Below are 16995 nucleotides of genomic sequence, written 5' to 3' on the forward strand. Positions count from 1 at the left end.
TAGTTTGTAATTAATATTAAGCCTCTGAGTGATTATTTTAGAAGCAGCTGCAGGACCATGGGTGGAGAGATTCCTCTGGATTGTGTGGCCAGGCAGGACAGGAGAAACTTCCAGCCACAGTGGGGAATGAATGAGAAAGAAGAGAGGACCAGTGAAATCCTCCCATCATTCAGCAGTCAGGTGGGATGTGGCACGTACCTGAGCAGTGCAGATGTTGCTGGTGGCTTTGTCTCTCCGAATGTGTTGTTCTCTGGTCTGAAGAGCAAGGCGATACACTTCTTTCCCTGTGGCATCCCTGGATCGAGGTAACACATCCAGTCAGCACAGATAACCACAGCACCAGGATTCTCTTAGATGCACTTGCTTCCCAGCTGAAGGGAATTCGGTAGGTTTGGGGGGCAGGGCAAGTTCATAAAAATCCAACTTCCAAATGTCCCTTTTCTAAATACGACTATATATAGGTTTTTAATTTGAACTTTGAGGCACTGAGACATATATACTAAAGCCTGGAACAGTGATAGGGAATGTCCCAGGAATTCTTCTGTCTAACAGGGTGATGGGACAAAGGAACATCTGTCACTTGATCTCCATGACTGATAGACAGAAAAGGGAGATAAACTGAGAAAACAGAATTTTTTCTCTAGAGGTTTGGAGAGACTGAATACTTACTAAGAAAACAGAAAAGAATGCTAACAGTCTCACTACTTACCTCACAAACATTTCCCCTGTTTAATGTAATAGAAAGAAAGAAAGAAAGAAAGAAAGAAAGAAAGAAAGAAAGAAAGAAAGAAAGAAAGATAGACAGACAGACAGACAGACAGATAGATAGCTTTTGGGAACTATGATAAAATGGAGATTTCTCCAGTACAAATCTTAACCTAAGAAGGAAGCACCATCAAAAAGAAGCTATCAAGACTCAAAGCTACATGGCAGGAACCTCTAGACACCCATTGGATCACACTCAGTTTGTGCTAATCCCTCTCTGCACTTGTTTTTGGGGTGTGTGTGTGTGTGTGTGTGTGTGTGTGTGTGTGTGTGTAAAGGACAACTTGCATAAGTGAGTTCTTCCTTCCACAATGGGATACTTAAGAAACTGGTTAGTCACAAAGCACTTAAAATACATAGGTCTCCTCAGGCCTCCATCAACCGAGATTGCCCGTACATGATTAGCATGCAAATACTTTTTCATACTGTCTGAATTACAGTGTGCAGAAGTACCAGTGCACACCCAGATGGACTCTCTCTCTTCTTAATTTGTGTTGTACTTGTCTTTAATCACCTGATATGGGCCAATTAAATTTGGAGAGAAATCAGAGAAAAGAACAGGGAGGGGAGGGGAGAGGAAGGGACGGGAGGGGAGGGTTGGGCTGAAGAGGTGGCTCAGCTGTTGAGCACTTGCTGCTCTTCTAGAGGACCCAATTTGTTTCTACACACCCACACTGGGCAACTCACAACTGCCTATAGCTCCAGCTTCATTCAGGGGGTCCGATGCCCTCTTCTGGTCTCCTTGGGCACCTAGACACACATGGCTTACAGTCACACACACACACATACAGGCACACACACGTACAAAATGAAAATGAATCTTTAAAACAGTGAAAGAAAAAGAATAGGGGAGGTCATAATCACAAAAAGGGGGTGTGAAACTTTACCTTGTCACCCCCACCATCCTTCCAGGCATCATCCTCACCAGGTTTTCTCTGACAGCAAAAAAGGCTGCATGTGGTCCCCCATAGCCCAGTGGCACTCCAAATCTCTGGGAGTTGCCCAGGGCAATGTCCACTCCAAACTCTCCAGGTGGCCTCAAAATACACAGAGCTAAAAGGTCGGTGGCACAGCAGGTCAGGCTCTGGAGAGGAAATGGAGAGGAGATCAAGGTTATTACTTTCTCCTGAGTTGTGAGGCCACAGGAGTTATCCCTATTACAGATGCACTGGCAGGGAGGGTGCATTTCTGGAAATTCCATTTGCTTGTTCATTCATGCAACAACTATTTACTGGATGCCACTGAGCACCACAAATTAGTGATTGACATTAACAAGGAGGAAGGGAAAAGAGAATTTCACCATTCCATGTGGTAATTGCAAAGAAATTAAAATACACCAAAAGGCAGACATATATGAGAACTGGGACATACCTCCCTGGGCTGCAAGAAGGGGCTTACCTACCCCAGTCTGATGGGCTCTTTCTACAAGTTCTGTGAAGTCCTCCACCTTTCCCTCAGTGTCTGGGTACTGGAACAGCACCCCACTGACATCTCTGCCACTGAAATCCATTTCATGGGGTAACTTCAGCTCAACAAGCACCCCCCTATATCTGTAAGTACAAGGGAAAATTTGTTTTCATCATCATCATTATTATTATTGTTATTGTGTGTGTATGAGTGTGTGTGTGTGTGTGTGTGTGTGTGTGTGTGTGTGTGTGTGTGTGTTTGTGAGTGCAGATGCTTACATGCCAAGGCACATGTATAGAGGTCAGAGGACAACTTTGGAGAGTGAGCTTTCTCTTTCTACCATGGCTTCTGGAGACAGAGCTGAGGCTGTCAGGCCAGCTGAGCCATCTCTCCAGCCACCATGCCAGCTCAGAAAATGGAACTAGCACCAGCTTGTTTCCAGGGAGACTGTATTCATTTCCTGGGCGATCCCTCAGCATCCTTCCAGCCCCACCTCCTCTCATGCTTGACCTTTCCTCCATGCCAACTCACATGCACGCCTCCCTCTGCTGTCTCTTTCTTCTGTCCTTCCCACACCCTTCCCTCAACTCCCCAACCGACTCCTGAAAGGGATATCACCTCCACGAGCTGAAGACCCAATACCTACAGCAACAGAGCCGTCACTGTGACATTTACTCCGGGTCAGCTATGGTAAATGAAAAACACCCCGATGATAGGAAGGACTTCCTTGGGTTCTCAAAACCCTCTAACAATGACTTGAAATCCTTCCCAAGGGTGGTATGAGGCAGAAGCATGCCTCACGTTTCCAAGGCAGAAAGCAAATCCAGTGGTGGCTGAGCTGGGGATGTTTCAGTTGCTTATAGGACTAAAGAGATGCGAAGGCACTTAGAGCTATTCACAGCGCTCTGGGTATTGCGTGGATTCCTGAGGAACTCCATCTGCAGGAAGCACACACAAGACGCTAGCCGTTTGTGTGAGAGTTCTGGTTTTCCAACCGTCCAAAACATTGCTGAGGTTACTTTAGTTCATTTTTTGCTTATATATTTATCCACTGGGACACAAGTCCTCTGACTTGTTTCCTTCATGGCACCAGGGATTGAACCCGGAGCCTCACCCACTTGGCACAAGTGCCCTCCTACTGAGCCTTAGCCCTAGTGTCTATTTGGGACAGGTTTCTACCACCTGGCTCATTCTTGCCTCAGACTTGAAATCCTCCTGCCTCAAACCGATTTTAATAAAGTTTTACCAGAAGGTGACAGTAGCATGGTAACTTGCTACAGAGCAAAGGCAACTAAACTCACCATGTATTTGTCCCTCAGTACTCACATGGGACTTAGCAGAGGCATCCATAGAAGAAATTAGTGTGTGGGGGGGTGGGGGGTGGGGGGGGAGACTCAGTAAACTCAGCGTAAAGCAGGTTCACTTCCAATCAGACCGGAAGTGGGAAAGAGAGATGAGGCAGAGGTAATATGATATTACCCCTTGGTTCAAAACACAAATTAAATCAATTACTTGGCTCGAGTCTGGACAACAGCTATGGTCTGTGGGTGGCAACGCGGATCCACAAAAAACTTCTTCCTCTTGTTGTGTCTGTTGGAAAGAAAAAAAAAGCTCATTCAAACTTGAACATCCCCCCAAAGACTTTGAAATATCAAGTTTTTCATTTATTTGTTTGTTTTGTTTCTTTTTCTTTGTTGAGACAGGGTCTTGGGTATGCCAGCCTGACCTCTAACTAAACTTCTGGGCCTCTTGCCTGCACAGCGCTGAGATGAGATCGCAGGCGTGTGTCACTAAGACTTATATAGGTGGTGCTGCTACGGCTTAACCCAGACCAAGTTCTCTATCAACTGAGCCACTTTCTCAGCACTAAAATCAGAGTTTCTAAGAAGGCAAAGCAGTGAGGGGAAAATCTAAGCATAGTGTAAAAAGAACTGAATGATTAATGACTGGTAGTTCCTGACTGCGACCCCCTGAAATTCAACCCTGTTCTAACATAATTTAATAAAAATCAACCCAATTAAATATATATATATATCATAATAAAAAGAAAAGGGTAAATATTAAGTATAAGAGGATTGAAATCACTACCCCCCCCCAAAAAAAAAAAACCACCAAAAACTGTTCTAAAGTAACACATCTTAGAATTTTGTTATCCCATGGGTACTTCAGCTTAGAGTCTTAGTTGGGCGAAACAAGGCAGACTCTGCCTCAACAGAGCGTAAGGAGAACTGACCCCCAGGGATTGCTTCCTAGCCTCTCAGCATGCACACACATGTGCACACACACATACAAAAGTAAACAAAAGTAAACAAGAGTTTAAGGAACAGGAACACTTAGAGATGATCTAAGCCAAGTGTCCTCACCAACACCATGGGAAAGAACCAAGGTGAGATGCACCACAGGAAGACCTCAAGCTGAGCTGGGTAGGCTCTAGGGTGCAGGTGCTGGGAGACTTTCCCTTTCTACGGTTTCAGGAAACAAGGCCAATGTGACTATGTAACGATTCAGGTACAAGTGCATATCTGGACAAAGCAAAAAGGGCACAGAGTGTATGCACTTGTGTGTCATGCTACACTATTAATTTCCCAGTAGATACACAATGGTTTCTTTGGAGGCTTACACTAGAAAAAAGCATGTTTTACTTTGAATTATATTCCACTAAGTTTGATAGATTTTTTTTTTCATTAAATACAGGTATTACTTTTGTATTACATATAATTTGTTTTATTGTTTGTTTTGTTTCTGTTTTGAGAGAGGATCTCAGTCTAGACTGGCCTTGAACTGACAAGCAAGCTTCCTGCTATAGCCTCCTGAGTGCTAGGATTATAGCATAGCAATATAGCAATTACCTTTGGCATAGATATCAACTTAATGAAGGAATATGTCAAGTTGGGGTGGTTAAAACAAATAATTACCTAGTGGGAAATACTTCCCCCAGTTTGAATGGAAACAAATTGGGAGAAAAATGTTAGTAGGGACTCAATGACCTGAGTCAACTCTACTTTACAATGACTTCTACAGGTGAATGCACGTACCAAAGCTAATCTAGATGCAGCCCCAAGGAGAAAGGAGAGAAGCAGCATTACTGAGGGGGAGCAGCTCAGCTAGAGGCAAGCCATGCAGGGCAGGTAGGAAAGCCTCAGCCCAAACAATCGAGTAAGCACAGAACGAACACCTTCACTTCAGTGGGTATGAGATAAAGGCTACCACTGGGGGCTAGGATGTGGCTCAGTTGGTAGAGTGCTTGCCTAGCATGTATGAGACCCTGGATTCGATCCTCAGTGTGACATAAACTGCGTGTGGTGGTGTGTGTCTGTAACTCTACCACTTGGAATATGAAAACAAAAACATCAGAACTTTAAGGTCATCCTCAGCTATCTGGGGAGTTCCAGGCCAGCCTGGACTATGAGATCCTGCCTGGAAGGATAGAAATAATTTTAAGATTCAAAAGGAGGGAACAAAAATTATTAAAAATCACTAAAAAGCGGACAATAGTAACTAAGAGGATATGTAAATGACTACCCTATGTGCCTGTGTGTCTCCCATGAAGGACCTGAACTTACCTTCAAGGCTGCTGAAGAAGCAGAAGGGCCCCTGATGGGCTTCACCACAAGGATCTTCATACCTTGAGTGAGTCTATACCCACCTGCACCCTGATAGTCCCACATATGTGGGAGCCAAGTAATACACTCACAGACAGAGGCACCAAATCTTAAATGACACCATGTGGCAGATTTCCCAACCTACACAAGAATTCTTCCAGGAAGATGTGTTCCAATAGTCTTCCAAGGCAGAGAGAGCATGGAGGAAGGTGAACTGTAGTGATTGTTAACTGTGCCCTGTGACCCAATAACTTCTGGAAATGGATCCTCAGCAAGAATTAGAATTTCTGGGACAGCTTTATTTCAGGGATGCACATGGTATGTTTTTAGTAACAGAATATGGTAAAAACAAATTAAATGTGTAGCAGCAGATGTGATGTTAAATAACCATGGCACTTCCATGCCACAGACACAAAAGTCCTATTCTGGGGCTGGAGAGATGGCTCTGTGATTAAGAGCACTTGCTGCTCTTCCAGAGGACCCTAGTTCAGTTTTCCAAACCACTTTGGGTGGGTCTAAGGGGATCTGACATTTTTCTGACTTCCATAGGCACCCACACACAAATGCACACACACACAAATGCACACACACATGCACAAACACATGCATGCAAAATGAACAAAAAACCCAAAGCCCTATTCTAGAAAGCTAAGAAAGAATGAGGTGTTCAAAATACATTGTAAAAATAGGAAACAAAGGCAGGTGGAGATGCATATGCCTGAAAGGACAGCACTGAGAAGGGCAGGTATATCTCGAGTTCAAGTCCTTATGGCCTCAAAAAGCCAAGAACTAAGAGTACAGTTGAGTGTCAGAGCATACCCAAGGCCCTGGGTTTATATACAGTACAACAAGTGGGAATGGGTATGGGGGGCATAAAAGAAAAATAAAGGAAAACAAGGTAAATCTCAAACATAGAAAAGTCTTCTGAAGAAGTGTTGCTGATTGCGATCCACTACACAAGTCAGCCCCTCCCACTCTCCACTCCTCCCAATATTTCAGGTAACAAGGGCAGGAATAGGCCCATACCAAGCTTCTTTCTTCAGGTCATATGAAGGAAGGATGGTCAGTGAAATATAAGTGAAAGCTATTGAGTGACAGCTCTGTAGAGGCCTCTGAATGGCTAGAAATCCCTCTAGGTCTCCTCCCCTTGCTTCTTCCTGAGGGCAGATCTTGACTTCATGGCTAAAGGTCTAACAATCACCTACTGTTAAAATGTTATGCTAAAGATGGCAGGCAGACAGGGACGCCTGTCCTTGATAACAGGGGTGTCCAATAAGTCACCTTTGGACTTATGTAAGAAAAACAATGTTTTTGTGTCAAGCAGTTAGAAGCTTGGGAAAAAAAAAAAAAAAACTATTGTAACACTTTTTTTTATTAACTGATAATATTATCTTTCATACACACACACACATATATATGTGTGTGTGTGTGTGTAAGAGAAAGAGGGAAAGAGAGAGAGAATTGGTAAGCCCCTCCAACCAGGGCTTCTTATTCTTAAGACTTTTCAACTTATGACTCATTTTTATCAGATAAATCTTTCCATGAGAGAAGTTATATAGGTATAGAAAATACACATCCAAATCAATCATTTGGTGACAATTAAGCATAAAGAAATTTATTTTGAAACAACTCTCATACCTAGATAGAAAGATAGGTAGTAGGTAGGTAGGTAGATAGATAGATAGATGTCAACTGATAAAAGCAAATTTATCTATTTAATTATTTTTCTGTTGGGATGCTTGGCCCAGCTGCTAAAGCAAATCTGCATATTAATGAGGTAGATGTGCTTATTTTTACTTATAGAATTAAATCTTAATTGAATGTTTGATCACAGAAAATGTAGAGTATCTTCAGTGTTCCTGAAGTTGATGGCCATTTTGATTTTATGACTGTCAATACTAAGATACCTCTTGATATAAATATAGCACAATATAGCTAAAGCACCTCTAGAGCCATTTAGAAATTGTTTCAAATTCTGTCTTTACCCCAAGCCAACATCCATCTAATGTTTTTATGAAATTCATCAGCAAATGAAACAGCAACTTTCGGAAATCAAGCATTCTAACATAGTGTAACCCAAAGATATGCTAATTTGCCATGTACATGCTGAGAAATATGGCAGGAAAGTATGAAGACTTTGTGTTTTGTAATGAAACTGTCATGTTTCTATGAGAGCAGAAAACTTCTGAAGTACGGTAAAAAGGACCATAGTGCAGCTGGACATGGTAGCTCATACCCATAATCCTAAACTTGGGACTCAGATGAAGGGAGGGGAATCAGGAGTTCAAGGTCATCCTCAGCTATACAGCCAGCCTGGGGTGCCAGAGACATGACCAAAACCAAAAAATCAGACAAGACAAAACAAAAACAAAAACAGAAACAAAACCCCCACTCCTATAATTCATATCATGCAATAATCTTGAACCTGAGCTGAGATGTTTCAGGTAGCATTTGTTGGTGTGGGACTTGTAGGCATGTGAAGTGCAAAGTGTACATGTGTCATGTGTATTGAGGACCAAGGCTGTAATGAAGTCAGATGATGCAAATTCTGCCAGAAATACCTCAGATTCATTAGTATTTTAAATTAATTTTTGGTTGCCCCACATTTAGGAAAAAATTTTTTTACTGTTGCCAATTTTTTTTTTTTTTTTTTTTGGACAAACTCTACATCATCTATGAAACCCTACCTGAGGTTGCAAACCACAGTTTAAGATGCTGGGGACTAGGGATGCCCCTCTCTTGGAGGGACTCTCCCAGTGAGCCTCTCACCTGTGGCACAGTTGCATCGCCTCTGCAGCCGCGGTTGCCTCATCCAGCAGCGAGGCGTTGGCCATGTCCAAACCTGTGATGTCAGACACCATGGTCTGGTAGTTGAGTAAACTCTCCAACCTTCCCTGAGACACCTCTGGCTGATACGGAGTATACTGGGTGACCCTGAGAGGGAAACAGAAGACCGAGTCCAAACTGTGCCTCTCTTATCCAGAAAAGCTCAAGAAATTCCTTTGTTTTCAAATTCAATGCTGAAATCTCTTGAGAATTATGCAACACATTGATCAGCAAGACTGATACAATCAATTTGATTGGACTTAAAATCAATGAAGTACACATCTGAGTGTGTCTGTATGGAAGTTCCCAGAAAGGATACACTGAGGTAGAAGACCCAGCCAGAATGTGAGCAAAGTCCCACTCTGGATGTGGACAGCACCATCCAATAGGTTGGAAGCCTATTGGATTGAAAAAGGTAGGTGGGTTCCTAGCTGCCAGGACACAAACTGCTCTGTCCCCTCACTGATGACAGACTGACTTCTGTGATGAACAAGGTGATAGCTCAGCAGGCAAAGGTGTTTGCCACTAAGCCTGACAACCCGAGTTCATTCCTTGAGACCCAAATGGTAGGAGGTAACTGACTTGGCAAGCAGTCCTCCTATCTCCATGTGCATGCTGACATAGGTCTCTAGGGAGCATAGTCCCTGCCCCCCAGCACACTGAATAAATAAATCCCTGAGCCAAAATAAACCCCTAAATTACTTAGTCACTGTGGTGATATTTTGTTTGTGATCTAACAAATAAAGCTTGCCTAGACATTGTGTGCCAGGCAATAGTGGCACACATGTTTAATCCCAGCACCTCATGCCTTTGATCCCAGCACTAGGGAGGTAAAGACAGGAAGTGACATGGCTGGGCGGTGAGAGGAATGTAAAGCTGGAGGAGACAGGAACTCACTTCCCTTTCAGGCTGAGGAGTTGGGGAGGTAAGAAGTGGCTGTGGCCTGCTCCTTTGTCTCTCTGACCTTTCAGCATTTACCCCTCTATATGACTACGTGTTTTTATTATTAAGACCAATTAGAATTTGCACTACAGGTCACAGCAATAAAAAGCCAAATTATGGCATGTTTTCTTTGGGTATTCTTTGAGCACATCAAAGGCATGAGGTGCTGGGATTAAAGATGTGAGCCACTACTGCCTGGCTTCTGTGGTTAACTAGTGGCTAGCTCCATACTCTGATGTCTAGGCAAGCTTTATTTTCCCTCTGCATTTTTTTTTATTTACCTACTTCATTTTACATGTCTGAATTCTTTGCCTGCATGTGTGTATGTGCACTACATGAGTGCCCATGGAGGTCAGAAGAGGTTATCAAATCCCTTGGAACTGGAGTTACAGGTAATTGTGAGCCACCATATAGGTGCTGGTAACCAAATCTGGGTCCTCTGCAAAAGCAACCATGCCCAGCTCTCTACATTATTTTTTGTTACATTACTATTTTAATTATCTTTATTTTCTAATTATTTAATGTACACATGTATTTTATATATGTGCTGTATGTGAATGTGGAGGGCAGGGGTTAATGCTGGGTATCTTCCTCAGTTGCTCTCCTGCTTATTTTTTGAGACAGGAACTCTCACTGAAACTGGAGTCCATCAAGCCAGCTTGGACCCATGAGCTCCAGGGATGCATCTACCTCCTCTTCCTCAGCACAGGAATTGCAGATAAGCGCAGTGGCCCTCAGCTTTTACATAGGTGCGGAGGATCTGAACTCAGGTCCTCAGCAAACACTTGACAGGGCCTTTTCCTCAGAACATCCATGTATGTTTTATTATAAGCAGGCTCTAAAATCCATGCCTGCCTGCCGCTATGCTCCTTCTGAACTATAAGACCCCATATAAATTCCTCTATAAGTGGTCTTGATCATGGTGTCTTATCACAGAAATTAAAAAAAAAAAAAATTAACAAAGACACCAAGCCAAAGAGTTTTAAGTGATTTATTAATGGCTTTGATTTTTATATCCTTTTCTTTTTTTTCTCCTGTTCCGGTAATTACACACAGGCTTTGAAAGCATTGTTACATTGGCTTTATTTAACATGGTTTATGTTTGAAGACAGTCTTAGCCCACAGTACTGTGAAATAATTTTCTCCATCTTTCACTGGTGTTACTGAGTGTGTGTGTGAGTATGTGTGTGTGTGTATGTGTGTGTGTGTGTGTGTGTGTGTGTGTCTGTACAGCAGAATGCATTGTTACTTCGGTTAATTCCCTGAACAGCCTGGATTCACCATTGTAAAGGCAAATTCTACGTGACTGGTGAACTGGAATGGATGACTCATACAGTGAACACACAGGGCAGGCCATTGAAAGGGAATGAGAGAAACAAGGTCACACAAAAGCACAGACAATGGGCACTGGTGATGTCCGGCCAGACAAGACCAGCATGCACAGCTTGCTATTAGGAAGACAGATGTGACACTGTTCCCGCCATATGCTTAGACTGACTGCCCAACAGGACACTTTCATTGTGTGCAGAGCCATCATTTAAGATGTAGACAGGTTGCAGACATAAGCACACCCGCAGAGGAATATATGCATGTACCAGCTACCCCAACTGATAAATAGAAAAGACTGAATTATATTCTCAGGAATAAAATATACTAGGAGAGAGAAGTATTCCAAAAGAATTCAGCATGGAATAAATACTGTAGAAAAAAATGAGTAACAACTGTGTGACTGTTAAAAGGGGAATTGTGTGTGAGGCAAATTACACATGTACATATTGCTTGCAGTCATTGAAAACAATGCTATAAATATTCCTAACATTGAGATGATGCTCATAATACATTAATTTTAAAGGGTAGAGCGTTAACTCAAACAACAAGAATAAAACACCCTAAAAAGCAAAGTATAAAATACCTCATTCTTATAAGCTTATAAAAGCAAGCAAATAAACCAAAATGTAAACAGTGATATTTTTTCCTCCGGATGATCTTTTTCTTTTCCCCAATCTATCAGACCAACAGCAGTTGAGCTTTGTATTGAACGTTAACAAAAGTGGTTTAGTCAAAAAGCCCAAAGTCCATGTCATTTAATATGACATGCTTCCCAGTTTGTGGGTCATCTTTGCACAGGCGCTGTGCAGGTCTTCTCTGTATATATAATTCCAGTTTTAGTGCCTGTGCTGCAGAAGTGAGGGCTGTGTGGTGGTACTAAACTGATATTTAATTTATTATTGCATATCCCAAATGTCAGAGACAACGGCTACAATTTATTAACCAACTTCTCTGTGTGGGAATTCTGTATTACCTTTTTTTGTGTGAGCATGTTAAGCATGTTCATTGGAATGGGTTGGAAAAGCAAAAGCACCCAAATCCCCAAACTTCAAGATAACTTAATCAACATTAGGTGTTGTTTGAAGTTTCTTTTCCACATAATAATCATATTTATACTTATAAGAAGCAGAAATACAGTCTGTGTGAGGCCTTATTTTTCTCTTCAGTTAACATTCCATGGACAATTTCTTTCTGTTTGTTTGGGGTTTTTGTTTTGTTTTGTTTTTAGAAAGAGTCTCACTGTGTAGTTCTGGCTGGCCTTGAACTGTCTATTATAGACTAGACAGGCTTCCAACTCAGAGATTAAATTCAAAGAGCTGAGATTAAAGGCAAGCTCCACCACACCCAGCTGCACCTATTTTTTTCCCCCCCCTGAGACAAGACTGTCTTAAAACTTACTCTGTAGACCAGGCTGGCCTTGAACTCAAGAGATTCACTTGCCTCTGCCTCCTGAGTGCTGGGTGAGATTAAAGGTGTGCACCACTACTACTACTACTACTACTACTACTACTACTACTACCACCACCACCACCACCACCACCACCACCACCCAGCATAATTCTTTTAAAGAGGCAAGACAGTTATCTGGAGCAGATGTATGAGGGGGATGGGGGATACCTTGTCAAGGGGGACACACTGTCAAGATTAGTGGTAGGCTATGTGAGGCCTACACAAACATAAACACATGCAAATATCTAAGTTAAAAAAACAAAACAGCTACCAAAATGTTTTTAATTCAAAAGCATGTGCAGTCCTACCTTACAGCTGTTGTTTTGAACAACAGTGGGCAACAGCTGCCATTTCCATAGAAAGTTCCAGGCCGGCTAGGGCTAAAGGAGGAGATGCTAGAAAGACCAGGTGCGAGGGCACATGCTGTAATCACAGCACTTGGGAGGCTGAGGCAGGAGGACGAAAAGTTAGAGGATACCTTGACTAGATGACAAGAACCCCATCTCATAAGAGAGAGAAAGAAAAAGGAAGGAAGGAAGGAAGGAAGGAAGGAAGGAAGGAAAAGGAGAGAAAACATGAAACCCCCCTTCACACACACATGCATGCACGGACACGAATACATACACACACACACACACACACACACACACACACACACACACACACACACACACAGAGAGAGAGAGAGAGAGAGAGAGAGAGAGAGAGAGAGAGAGAGAGAGAGAGAGAGAAGAGGAGAGGAGAGGAGAGGAGAGTTTGGAACTTAAAAAAAAAAAACTAAGGTGCCCTTTGTTCTGTGTGGTACATGCACACACTAGTCACACATACACACAAAATGAAGACAGTAGAACCTTAAATGTCACATAAATTTAGAAAGAAAGAAGGACCAGGTATGGTGGTGCATGCCTTTAACCCTAGTTGGGGGCTGGGGAGGAGGAGGACAAAAGCTCAAAGTCACTCTCAGCTACACAGTGAGTTTGAGGTTAGCCTGGACAGCTTGAGACCCTGTTTCAAAAAAGCCTAAAATGAAATCACATAAAATCATTTAGATCCAAATAAGGACCACCAATCTTCCAGTGGCTTCTGCACCTGTCCAGCCCTTCTTCATTGCCATATTAATCTATCAGTGTTTAACTATGAAATATTTGAGGTGCAAATGTACATCTTTTGACTCCCCATTAAACTATCTATGGCAAGGCTGGCAAGATGGCTCACTGGATAGGGACACTTGCCATCAAGCCCAATTTGGTCCCCAGAACCAACATGGCTGTCCTCTGAGCCCCACATTTGCACCATAGCACATTCATACCCCCAAACACACATGCACACAGTGACTAAAACAAACAAAACCCAAGTATCTCTGATGGCTCCCTACTCCCCACAGGAAAAAGTCACAGTTGTTTGTATCTCAGATTGCAATGACCCCATGATCTCTGCCAGTGGGATTTAACCATTTCCATTTTCATGACCAGCCTTCCGGTTAACCCTTTTTATAATCCAAGGTTGAGTTAGTGTACCCACCACTGCTTTGAAAGTCACTTCTTCTACTTCAAACTTTTAAAATAGTTATGGGTTTTTTATTTTACACTGGGAAAATATAGCAGGCATAAATGCTCTTCTTAGCAATGGCCTGTGAAGGGAAGTAAAGAATAACCCACATTTCATGGTTAGAAAATGCTACCAAGCCAGCCATGGTGGCACTCGCTTATTCCCACCACTTGGGAGGCACAGGTAGGTGTATCTGAGCGCTCCAGGCCAGCCTGGTCTACAAAACAAACTTCAGGATTGCCAGGGTTATAGCAAGACCCTGTCTCGAAAGAAGCAAAAACCAAAAACCAAACTAAAACAAAACAAAAGCTATCAAAGGGTGCCTGGAGAGACAGACAGTTCAGCAGTTAGGAATATTCACTGGCTGCTCTTCTACAGGACCAGGGTTTAAGTCCCAACACCCATATGGTATCTCATAACCATTTGTAACTCCAGTTCCAGAAGGACCTGATGCCCTCTTCTGTGGACCCCAGCCAGATATGCATGTGGAGCAGAGAGGCACATTCAGGCAAGCACTCATACACAACTGAAATAAAAAAAAAATTTTTACATATTAAAAAGATTTTGTCACCCGTGTTGCTATCAAACACACAGGAGAAAAATGTGTTTAAAACAATTGTCTGAGGAACTGCAGAAGTTGCTCAGTGGTCCCTAACAGTGACTTGTGTTCAGTCTCAGGTACCTAGAAGAATTAAAAAGGGAAAAAATGATGTCTGTGATCCATGGATATGTCTTAATTAACATTGATTCAAATGGTTTCTTTTTCTAGATGCATTTTAATATATGTATTTTAAAAGTATCTCCATATCTAAGAAGGCTGATAGTTCTGAAATAGGTTATTTGGTAATATATTCAACATGATATATATTGGCATTTATTCCATAATGATCAATTTTCTCTATCATTTTGGTTATGTCTTTCTTTCAGAATTAGGAAAAAGTAGGGGACTTTTCAGAAGGACTCATAAAACTCATAAAAGGATTGTTTTAATCTTACTGCCAAGATCATAATAATCAGAAAGCTACGGGAGAAAAGCAAATGTTGGTATTTGTTAATGATGTCATCAGCAACTGATACTTTGGGATTGTGGACCACATGAAACAAATTCTAGATCCAGTGTACAGTTTCTTTTAAGAGCCCAAATGTTTGTATTCTTTCGAGTCTATGTGACCCATTTATTTTCACCTCACGTCACCGGAATTTGTTGGTTCCATCGCTATGGAAACCATTCAGAAGTATAATGTGAAGTCTACCACCCACGTGCTCACAGCCCTCCCTATCAGCATGGCAGGGTGCAGTATCCCTCTGGGGTGCAGACTAGCTTTGGGGTAATGCAAAGCATCAATATTTAAAATGTGCCCAAAGCCAGAGACTGAAAAACAGAGTATTGTCTCCCTCTCAAAACACTGGCTACCCCCAAATTAATTAGCATACTAGCTCACAGCCAGGGAGAAATATGGCAGATATTCTGTATGGTCACTAAAAGCAAAGGCCACAGGCTAGAGCTCAGGAAGAAAATGCTACGATCCATTCATGGGCAGCAACAGACTTTGATTTCTAAGGGGGAAAAGAGAAAGGCTATTTGCTTTTGAAATCACCCTTAGAGTTTAACATGTAAACTTTTACCAGAGCCATAGCAATGTAAACAAACACATAGGCAAAGCACATTTATAAGCTCAAAAACTGAAACACTCGCTCTGTGGATGGGCCAGCTTTCCTGTTCTCTTATTAATAAGGAAGTAGAGTATATTGCAGTGAAAATCTCCACACAGGGGTGGAGTGTAGGCAAGAGGGTGCCAACAGACCTGGTTCCTATAAAGATGGGACAAAACCAGCAGGATGGTCAGACAAACTTGGCCACATCAGTTCCATCCCCAGACCCCGTGGTAGAAGAGAGCTGACTCCTGAAGGTTGTCTTCTGACACATATAACTCCCAGGGGCAAGAGCAAATTATCTGATTGGCAAGGTGAGACGAGAAGAGGAAGCTGGCTGTGCAGCACAGACCTGTCCACAGACATCTGTTCACTTTCTCAATAAGTGGTGCCTATAAAGCTGAAGTTACTGTCTCCATTCTTCTGACATGACGTCACTTTATTTCTATTGGTTATGGACCAAGAAATGTGGGGAGAAGGGGAACATGAGTATGGTCCTTTGAAAATCCTGGCCAAAGACAAAGCCCAAGATTCTTTGCCAGGCTGCAATACTGAGTGACTAAATTCAGACACAGTCTAAAAGGCCCCAGGATCTCAAAGAGGAATGATGCCTTGCCTAAAAGCAGTATAGAGATTCAGGAAGAGATCATCAGATCTGGATTTATGGAAATGAAAGGCTTGAGACTCTACTTCAACACCCTGTAAGGAATTCCCCAGCCAGAGAAGCCAGGTGGGGGCTTAAAGAGCAGCAGGGGCAGGTATCAGTGTGTGATTTCTGAGATACAAGGACCATAAGTCTAGTAGTCCTGGTCTCTAGTGAGGCGATACATTACCATCCAGCATTCTCCAGTAAGTTCCGCAAAATGGTCTGGGGCACCGAGCAGTTATAATAACCCATGCCAATATATGATCTCCACATCTGGTTTTTGCTTGCGATGGCATGCAGAGTTGCAAGGATTTCATTCTCACCTGATTGTGGGGAAAAGGAGACAGGTTACTAGAGAAAATGCCCCCAGCAGGGAACGCCACCTACTGTTTAAAAAGCCTCATGTTGTTTGGGTGTTCATATCAGGAGAACAGCTATACAGAAAATACAGTCATCCAGCCAACCATCATTAAATAGTGTATATGGAAGCCTGGTGGGAGGGCCCCTAATGGCACATGGTTTCTCAGCTTTAGTCTTTTATCATTCTCCCATCTCTGTATCTGCACATTTATATGTGTACACATGTGTGTAGGTACACATGCTTGCCTGTGTGAATGGAAGCCAGAGGATGTTTTCCTTGATCATCCTCCAGCTTACTTTGGAGACAGGGTCTCTTACTGAACCTGAGCTCACAGATTCAGCTAGACTTCCTGGCCAGCAAGCCCCAGGGATCTGCCTGTCTCAGCCTCCAGGGTATTGGAATTACAGGCATGCTCTGTCATGCTTAGCTTTTATGTGGGCCCCAGGGACCAATCTCAGGTCCTCATG

General features: G+C 42.6%; 1 protein-coding gene across 1 annotated transcript in view; it reads right to left on the bottom strand.

Annotated features, from left to right (window-relative positions):
- Window positions 1-16995, bottom strand: part of Gldc (glycine decarboxylase) — a 93152-nt gene that overhangs the window by 58389 nt on the left and 17768 nt on the right. The window contains exons 3-8 of the mRNA XM_036209422.1: window positions 16355-16490; window positions 8544-8708; window positions 3685-3762; window positions 2168-2315; window positions 1653-1849; window positions 199-295 (exon numbers count right to left, since the gene is read on the bottom strand). Coding sequence (XP_036065315.1) covers window positions 199-295; window positions 1653-1849; window positions 2168-2315; window positions 3685-3762; window positions 8544-8708; window positions 16355-16490 — 821 coding nt within the window. The remainder of the gene's footprint in view (window positions 1-198; window positions 296-1652; window positions 1850-2167; window positions 2316-3684; window positions 3763-8543; window positions 8709-16354; window positions 16491-16995) is intronic.

This window comes from Onychomys torridus, chromosome 1 (assembly GCF_903995425.1).
Source record: "Onychomys torridus chromosome 1, mOncTor1.1, whole genome shotgun sequence".
NCBI lineage: Eukaryota > Metazoa > Chordata > Mammalia > Rodentia > Cricetidae > Onychomys > Onychomys torridus.